The sequence below is a fragment of the Taurulus bubalis genome, assembly GCF_910589615.1.
Source record: "Taurulus bubalis genome assembly, chromosome: 2".
In the NCBI taxonomy this organism is placed as follows: Eukaryota; Metazoa; Chordata; class Actinopteri; order Perciformes; family Cottidae; genus Taurulus; species Taurulus bubalis.
The window spans coordinates 44730823-44740791 of record NC_136590.1 but is presented as its reverse complement, the minus strand read 5'-3'; the positions used below and the strand labels follow the sequence as shown (position 1 = coordinate 44740791).

Below are 9969 nucleotides of genomic sequence, written 5' to 3'. Positions count from 1 at the left end.
TATTATTATATATTTTTTTATTTTTTATTTTTCATCAAATACATATATATATATGTATATTTAAAAAATAATATATATATATATATATATATATATATCTCTATATACATATATGTAATATTATATAAATATATATAATATTGTATTTATTATTAAATTTATATATATATATATACGTCAACTGAGACGGCAAGAGAAGTATGAAGATGCAGACCTGTTTAAATATATATATATTTTTATATATATTCTATTTATTATTATTTAATATTACATTTATATATATATTCTATTTATTTATTTATTATTATATATATTTATTATATATATACAAATATATATATATATTTCATATTATATTTCATATTACATTTGTATATATATTATTATTATTTGTTTATTATTATTATATCTATTTATTATTATATATTTTTTAATCAAATACACAAAATACATATACGTATATTTAAAAAAATATACTTAAATATATATTTATATTTATTTATTTATATATTTTCAAAATGCACTCTAGGAAGCAGCAACAATCTCACCTCCAGAGTCCTAAAACAGACATGAGTCAGAGTTTCTACACTTCCTGTTCCCTCGTCTCTGAGTCAGTGTGATTCTGTGTTTCACACGAGCTGAAGAGACCCCTGAAGGTCTCGTACGTTCAGAAAGTACTTCCTTGTTGAGGGGTTAGAATCCGTCCTCGTCTCCTCGTCTCCTCGTCTCCTCGTCTCGTGGGAAGTTCTCATCAAAGCTGCAGGTTTAACCCGTTGTCTCCTCCTCAGCTCCCAGAGGGAAGAGAGGCTGGAAGACCTTCTACGTCATCCTCAAAGGGCTCATTCTCTACCTGCAGAAGGTAAGTCCCTCACGTCCGTGTATTCTATGTATAAATACTGAGACGGCTACTTCATATTCATTATTCAACCTTTAATTAAAACTGCGTCTCCATAAACGTCCTGTTTATTTATTTATTTCATGGCAGCAACGAGCTTCTTTTCCTCACGACGGAGATTAAAAATGTTCTTTTGTCAGCCCACCTGCTGACACTTTCAATGCAGTCCCTCTCCTGAACTTATTTACTGTTTACACGTCTAAAAAGTGCTGCGACGTAGCTTCTTGTATACTTTCCTTTGGCTGAGTTTGAACGTCGATGCTCTTTTGGTCCGGACCAAAATGTGTCCATAGAAATATCTCGTTAACTTGATTTTAGATTTGATTCATCCTTCATTTAATCCAAATGGTGCCAGTTTAATTTTAGATAAATAAACATGTCAGAAATGAAACATGTGGCTCCTATTGTTTAATAAAAACACTTAGATTCCTTAAAGAATAGTTTTTCTCTGTAAGGAATCCTTCTAGTCTGGAAGGATTTCAAACCACACCCACAATACATTTATAGTAATGTATTGAAGACAAGGGGTATTGTTTGGGTTTTGGTTCAGATTAATGCAGATCGATCGGATGTTTTCTGGTCCAGATTCTCAGAGACTTGTTTTCTGAAGGGCTGCTTTCAATGCAGTGTTCTTTTTAATGCAACTCTTTACTCTCCGCCAATAAAAAAACATAGTCAGCTCTCCAACTTTAATAAGTGTTCAGGCCCCTTGGCGTTAATCCTGAGCGTTCATTTCTTATTCATGACTGCCGCGCCAGGGGGAGTACCGGCCGGATAAGCAGCTCTCCGAGGAGGACCTGAAGAACGCCGTGTCCGTCCACCACTCGCTGGCCTTGAAGGCCTCGGACTACAGCAAGCGGCCCAACGTCTTCTACCTGCGCACCGCCGACTGGAGGGTGTACCTCTTCCAGGCGCCGTGAGTAGCGCTACGACACACTGCACATATCATACACGGATCATAAAACACAAGAATAAAGGATGCAAATACTACTTTTAGAGATCGATGATCAGGTTCATTGATGATCCATATTGACCGATCCAGATGCCTTTATTGTTTGATCATTGCATCTTGTCATGAGTAGTTTTAATGATGTATAATAAGAGTAAACTTGAGTGTAAAATGCTTAAAACATCTGGATTTATTTTATTTTTATTTTATTTTATCACCAAAACTACATTTCACGAGAACGAACGCTATAATTTACCTTTAGCCAGTACTCATTTTCACTGAGTGGAGCCTGAACGCATCATCATATAACTGAAGTGAACCTCCACTGGTTCTCCGTTAGCGGTGCTGCTAACGTTGCTGCTAACGTTGCTGCTAACATTGCTTGCACTCCTCCTGTTGGTTCTCCGTTAGCGGTGCTGCTAACGTTGCTAGCTCTCCTGTTGGTTCTCCTTTAGCTTTGCTGCTAACGTTGCTAGCTCTCCTGTTGGTTCTCCGTTAGCGGTGCGGCTAACGTTATTAGCTCTCCTCCTGTTGGTTCTCCTTTAGCTGTGCTGCTAACGTTGCTAGCTCTCTTCCTGTTGATCTAAACACCGATTGGTCGTTTACTAAGTTACATGATCAGAGACTAGAGAAACATCCATGACGTCCTGATCTCATGATCTACTGGATACTGGAGAACAATCGTCAGTAAAACAGACAAACATTGGAAAGAAAATTTAAAGCAAAAACAATGTTAAAATTGCACTTAAATTATAACTTAAATGCATGTAAATACACGTTGAGACAATAATGTTCTTCCAGCTTTGTGCCAGCTGTTTGTTCAAGGTCAGTCTGGCAATCTGCTGCAGCTAACCGCTAACCGCTAACTGAAGGCCCGCCTCCTGGAGCCACCGCCCAGCTAAGTAATGTTCTGATGGCGGGAAGATACACAGACCCCCCCCTTTGTTGAACGTTTTCAACAATTTGCCACCGTGCGGCCTGATTTCATGCTCAACAACCACACACGGGCGTAACACAACCACACGCGTGCGTAACACAACCACACGCGTGTGTAACACAACCACACGCATGCGTAACACCGAGCCGTCCACGTACTTTTGACTCATCACGGCTGAGCGCTCGGCCTCAGCATACGACATGCGGCGCCAGCTGCTCTCATGCGCATATACGTTGTGCAGAACACATGCAGAAAGCACACGGATCAATGAAACAAGCCCACGCTGTATGTATACATATATACATGTATACGTATATATATATGTATATATACAGGGTAGTGTGTGTGAGTGGATGTGTAGGAAAGGTGGAGGTGAGCATGTGTGTGTTATCAGGATCCAGGACGTGGCACATGAGTGGCCACATGTTTCAGCCCCCAGGAGGACGGGCGCTGTGCTCCAGTTGCAGCTTGCATTTGTCCCAGATACTGTACCGCTCTTTGTCTCTCCATCTCTCTCTCGCTCTCTCCGGCCGTCCGCAGGGATTTAAGCAAGGCTGTCTGATTCGATGTGATATTTCTCGTGGGCCCCTAATGGCTCTGTTAGGCCCCTTTTCCTCTCGAGCATTAATTGGCTCCGGAATCATTTCTTTGTCAACAGCGAGGCTGCGTTTTCTCCGCGATAATTATCCCTTTGATGTTGATGTTTGCAGCCGCGTCCTATGAGTGTGTTTCAGATCTGTTTGTGATATATATTTATATATTCACTACGTGTGTTATACGTCGACAGGAACGCGGAGCAGATGCAGTCTTGGATCACGCGGATCAACACGGTGGCCGCCATGTTCTCGGCTCCTCCTTTCCCAGCAGCCATCGGCTCGCAGAAGAAGTTCAGCCGACCGCTGCTGCCGGGGACGGTGTCGAAGCTGACGGAGGTATGAGCTGCATTCTCTCTCCTGACCACCAGGGTGCGACTCCTCTGGTTGTATAGAAGTCTATGCTTCATGTGTTAAAGCTGCATTATCTCTACTGACCACCAGGGGGTGACTCCTCTGGTTGTATAGAAGTCTATGCTTCATGTGTTAAAGCTGCATTATCTCTACTGACCACCAGGGGGCGACTCCTCTGGTTGTATAGAAGTCTATGCTTCATGTGTTAAAGCTGCATTCTCTCTATTGACCAGTAGGGGGGCGACTCCTCTGGTTGTATAGAAGTCTATGCTTCATGTGTTAAAGCTGCATTCTCTCTCCTGACCACCAGGGGCGACTCCTCTGGTTGTATAGAAGTCTATGCTTCATGTGTTAAAGCTGCATTCTCTCTACTGGCCACTAGGGGATGACTCCTCTTGTTGTATAGAAGTATATGCTTCATGTGTTAAAGCTGCATTCTCTCTCCTGACCACCAGGGGGCGACTCCTCTGGTTGTATAGAAGTCTATGCTTCATGTGTTAAAGCTGCATTATCTCTACTGACCACCAGGGGGCGACTCCTCTGGTTGTATAGAAGTCTATGCTTCATGTGTTAAAGCTGCATTCTCTCTATTGACCAGTAGGGGGGCGACTCCTCTGGTTGTATAGAAGTCTATGCTTCATGTGTTAAAGCTGCATTCTCTCTCCTGACCACCAGGGGCGACTCCTCTGGTTGTATAGAAGTCTATGCTTCATGTGTTAAAGCTGCATTCTCTCTACTGGCCACTAGGGGATGACTCCTCTTGTTGTATAGAAGTATATGCTTCATGTGTTAAAGCTGCATTCTCTCTCCTGACCACCAGGGGGCGACTCCTCTGGTTGTATAGAAGTCTATAGAAAATGACTTCTCTCTTGATTTATTCCCTCATTGTAAACATGAGTTTATGTCTCAATCTCCGACTAGTCCACGTTTGTGATTGGTCACATGCGGCAAACCCCGCCCCTTTTTTTATGGGAACGCACCCACAGCCAGATTGAGAGACCCTGGGATGATTTACCGAGTTGAGACGCGGGTCTGGGTCCAGTCCAGGATCCGGTGAAATCCACCAGAACAAACGCTCAGCAGAAGAGTAATGATCTGCTCTGTGCAGCCATTTTCAAAAGGAGTTGACTCATCGTTTTTTCACCTCCTGGCAGAGTAATTAGAATGAGTTTTTCATGAATAAACACGCCTCTTAACAACGATGGGATGCATTAACAGCGGTCCGCTGGTGGTTTATGAGAGCAGGCATTTCATTCCTCACGTCGATCTGTTTACCAGGAGAATATTTAGTAGATATTTATCTCCTCAGATATGCTTCCTAAGTAGAGAAGTGAACTCAATATCCTAATATACTGCGTTCAGTCCCAGAAGGCTGCACAATGATCTGCAATGAAGCGCCCACGTTGCCTGCAGGCGTTGATTCTCATTTGTATCACACAGTTCTTCCAACAAAAATTCAAAACAAACCAAGAAGTCTGAAGAAATAATAATTATAATGCTGGTGAAAGAAAACGGCAACATGAAGGCGGGACACAAGGCAGATAGTCAGGAAGTTATATGTTGGGGAACGGCAGTGGCTAACTAGCTAACTAGCTAACTCGCTGTTATCTCGCGGGGTCCACTGATCCAGCTGATCCACTGAAGGCCCAGGTAGAAAATCCACGGCCCGCCACTGGGGAACAGGGGTCAGAACATTTAAAAACTGTCCCTTAAAGAAGGTGTTTGTTGTCGTCTCTCCTTCCCTCCTGATGTTGATCTTGTTTTCACAGGAGGAGCAGATCCGATCCCACGAGTCTCGATTCAGAGCGCTGTCCAATGAGCTGGCCGAGCTGCGCTCCTACCCTCCCGACCGCAAGGTCAAAGGGCGCGAGCTGGAAGAGTACCGGCAGCGAGACGAGTATCTGGAGTTTGAGGTGAGCTGGCCTCAAGAGAAAGCCCTCAATGATATAATAATAACAGATCATTGTTACAGCGCTCTCTCTCTCGCTACAGAAAACGCGGTACGGGACGTACGTCATGCTGCTGCGCGCCAAGATCCGGAGCGGCGAGGAGGACCTGTCGGTGTTCGAGTCCCAGCTGCTGGAGGACAACGGGCTGCAGAGGGCCCACTCCAGCCCCACGCTGCAGGACAGCAGCCAGGCCAGCCAGATCAGCCAGGCCAGCAGCGCCAGGGACGGGGGCACCAGCAGCAAGGCCAGCGGCTGCAGCGGCGGCAGCGGCGGCGGCGGCGGTAGCAAGACCCGGCCGGACGGCCAGAGACACAGCTACCGGCAGGCCGTCAAGAAGTGAGACGGGGCGGGGGGGGGGGCGCCGGGAGCGGCACCGCGTTGCACCGCCAGCGGCAGGCCGTCTCCCTGCATGAGGTTTTTATTTGAGATCCAGGAGGGTTCGGAGCTCTGCTTGAAAGGGCGGGGGGGTTGGGGGCAGGGAGTGAACCCAAAACCAACGACGCCCTCCCTCCGGCACCCCGAGGAGACGCAGACCCTGTGACTGGCGGCGCGGCGGAGGGGGAGCACCGCGGTGGTGTCGGGGAGGTCACGGATCCGCGGAGACGAGGTCGTCCTCGGGGGCGCGGCGGCGGACGAGAAACCCCGCGAGACGAAGAGACGCTGAACGCGCAGGGGGACGAAAACAACCCGGCTTCCCTTTTCCCTTCTTCTTCTCTCGCCTCCTTCTCCCGCCTTCTGTTCTTGACCTTTTTTTCCGGGGACCAAAATAATAACAAAGCATCTCATTCCGGACTTCAGTCGGAGTCGCCGCCGCCGACCTCTCGGACTTTTGAAGCGCTGTAACTCATCACCGCCATTTTTTTTTTCACATTCCACACAGGGAATGTGAAAAAATTCCTCATCGCAGCTTTTAGCTCCTATTTTACTGGTGTCGAGTTGAACCTGACGAAGGTCGCCGATTGGCTCAACACTCACCCAGAGACGCCGGCTTCTTCTTCTTCTTCTGCTTCTTCTTCTTCTTCTTCTTCTTCTTCTTCTTCTTCTGCTTCTTCTTCTGCTTCTTTTTCGCTCCACTCGAACAGCAGATCTGTTTCTACCAGTTCTTTGGCTTCCGTCCCCGTGATGTGCTTCTGTTCTCTTTCTCGGGCCGAATGTTGTTTTCCTCCGGTGATCCGCATGCCTGCATCCAGCTGTGCTTCTTTTAAGGCCTTTTACTACTTTTAAGGGCAAAAAAACTGAAGAGAGCTGCAAAAACTTGTTCTCTGGGGTCATTAAAGTCCTTTTTTGTTTGTTTATCTTCCTCCTCCCTCATGCGGGTGCCATATACCCAACATGTGTAATCTCCGTCTGTACTTATAGCCTCTCATTTATAAACCCTATTTTAACACTCACCAGGCAGACCCTGAATGTTCTTGTTTTTTCAATATTTTTACGGTATTTTACAGTCGTTTGTTGATGTTGAACCTTTTCCTCCTGTGTATGTCAAGTGTATATGGAAAATGTAAAAGGAAAATATGCTACCCATACTCTTTGTAAGCGAGGATGCGTTGTGTATATACATATATATATATAGTATATATACACACATATATATGTATGTATAGCGCGCCATCAGCTTATATTGTAGGATATATGACGGTAATATATTTACAATATAATCAGGATTGTGAAGACGTCTCTTCTCGTAAGCCCCAAAAGCGCTACACGATAATCATGTGTCGTCGTTGTTGTTGTTGTGTTTTTTCTTTTCCCCTCCGACATGGTGGTAATAATTCAGCACAATATGAGTATTATAGTGACGCCTGTGTACCTACCAGAGATTAGTCAGTGATTAGCGGGCGCTTGTGACGGATTACACGGTGAAAGAAGCGCGGGCCGCGATCCAAAGACGGCGCATGGTTTGGCTGCGACCCATAGCATGATTTTTTTAAGAAGGGGATCAGGGTTGTTGTCGCAGATGATGCATGAACAAGGTGGAGAATGTATACAATTTAAAAAAGGAAAGGAACTGGGCAGCCAGTTTTTTGTTGTTTTTTGTTGGTCGCCGTTAAAAACGCCTCACAGCATCACAGACGTTTCTCTACTCAGGCTTTACATCGACAGCGTGAGCGTCTCCGACCAGCAGGGGGAGCTGTGGACATCCAGCCATAACACACAATATGCATGACGTCACACGCTCACCTGGTGGCGGGGCTTAGTATTGCAGGGATAAGTACACAACACCCGTTTCGTATGAACTGTGCTCTGTCCTCCGTCTGTCCCGGGTGGTTTACTCATGATTTAATATCCAGGCTTTCAGCGTAACTTCATGTTTTGCCTTTTAAATCACGATCTGCCTGCAGTTCTAGAGCGGAGACGACGAGTCGATGGACAGAAAGCAAAAAAAAAAGTCCAAACAGTTCCCCAAGAATTATTGATTGTGAATATTTCCTTTCCGGGACCCTGTGTGTCTTTGGGGGTTTTGTACAAAAGAAGCAGGTCAGAGATTTTCATGATGCAGTTTTATTTCGCGACGATGGCGAAAATATTCATTTGTTTATTTTGTTTTCATCTATATCTCCTTAACAGCTCTGTATTTATGAATCGTGTGTCACTCGGCTGTTTATAATGTGGCTGGACGGTCAAAGAGATTTAGATTCATCAGATAAAAAAACTATATTCATCAACTTGAAGACACTTTTCAGATTTGATCCTGAAATCCTGAAATTCATTTTTATTCCAAACTTCAGCATCTTTCATTTACGTTTACGTTTTTCTGACAAAAAAAATGTGTTTTTGTTTATATTTTAATTGTATTTGACACATGGAGCATCTCTACGTGTCCCGACTCATCATTCAGTACAAATGTTCAGAAAACATCTTCATCACAGAGAGTTTATCCAGTTTTTATGAGAATCCTGTTGCTCAAATTCCCTTTTTGTTGTTGTTTTTGCTGTGTCGGAGGTCAAGAAATAGACTTTCAATATCAAATATCAAATCATCTGCAACTATTTTGACATTTAATTTATCTTTGCGGACATTTTTTCAAGCAGAAAGTTAAAAATAAATTCTGGTTCCTGCTTTTAAAATCTTAAGATTGATTGATTTCTTTGACGAACACAACAGTAAATTAAATCTATTTTGAGTTTTTGCAGTATTGGTCAGACAAAAGATCAGAAGTTGGGTTTCTTTCCCACTATTTTTGAACATTTTCACAGAATAATCGGCATATGAATCAATAATAATAATCACAAACATCCTTCTTGAGGTTTTAGGAGTTGGTATCGGAACATTTATCTAAAACTGAGCAGAATATGGACACTTCAAAGGCTTATAGAATGCTGAAAATAATGTTCACAGAGTCCTAGTATAATAAGTAGTAGTACTGCTAGTAGTAAGTACCTTGAAACTATACGATCCAAAAAACAAATCACTGTTTGAAAAAACAATAAAAAGCTGTTTTACTTGCTGCGGTTGCCAGAATTGTCACCATAATAAATCTGATATAACTGTTTCCACTATTACAGAAAAAGGATGTTAGCACTGCTGCATTTTACAGTGAAGTTATGAGTTGAAATTCATATTTTCCTGTAAAAAAAAAAATGTTTACCGTATAATTAACATAAAAAAACCCCACCACAGGCTGTTTACGCTCCACAGACGGGTGGATGTATATGAAAGGAAAGCTGTTCTTCAGAGCCACACACACACACACACACACACACACACACACACACACACACACACACACACACACACACACACACACACACTCCCATCACAGAGCAGCTGCAGCGTCTCCATGGCACTGGTTAGCATGGAGATGGCCGGCTCCCTGCGTGACGTCTCCGTGATGCTGGAGTGAAAGTCACCCTGTTGTACAGCGGTAGAAAACCTCCGTTAAAGCAGCAGTGCAGCTGTCCTTTAAAGAAAAACATGTTTTATTTCTGTCCATGAACGCCTCATTTCTGAATGTGACATGTAAATAAAGCATGAGATATTATGGCCTGTTTTTGTTTCTATTATGGTTAGAGGGTTAATATTTAAGGTAGGTCAACATGTTTTTTTCCTTCCTGTCCTTGAGCTCATGGTCATTTTCTTTTCTCTCTCTCTCTCAATGTGAATGAAGGAAATGGCTATATTTAAACGCTGTTGTATGCTGTTGTGTTTTAGAGATTCGAGCCAGCTCATGCAAATCTTTTTACATGTAGAGGTCTGATCTGATCCATCTCAGTGTTTTCTAGACCGGTGCAGGTGAGGCAATGTTCATTTAATTAAACGCTTCACACACGGTGAGCTACATGTGTCACTGC

At 43.7% G+C, this 9969-nt stretch overlaps 1 protein-coding gene across 1 annotated transcript in view; it reads left to right on the top strand.

Annotated features, from left to right (window-relative positions):
• LOC306754033 (uncharacterized protein) overlaps window positions 1–6017 on the top strand; it is a gene marked incomplete at both ends in the record, with an annotated part of 48611 nt that extends 42594 nt beyond the window's left edge. The window contains 5 exons of the mRNA XM_079237945.1: window positions 789–859; window positions 1654–1811; window positions 3569–3713; window positions 5498–5641; window positions 5721–6017. Of these exons, the coding sequence (XP_079094071.1) occupies window positions 789–859; window positions 1654–1811; window positions 3569–3713; window positions 5498–5641; window positions 5721–6017 (815 nt within the window). The remainder of the gene's footprint in view (window positions 1–788; window positions 860–1653; window positions 1812–3568; window positions 3714–5497; window positions 5642–5720) is intronic.
• Window positions 6018–9969: the final 3952 nt, after the last annotated feature.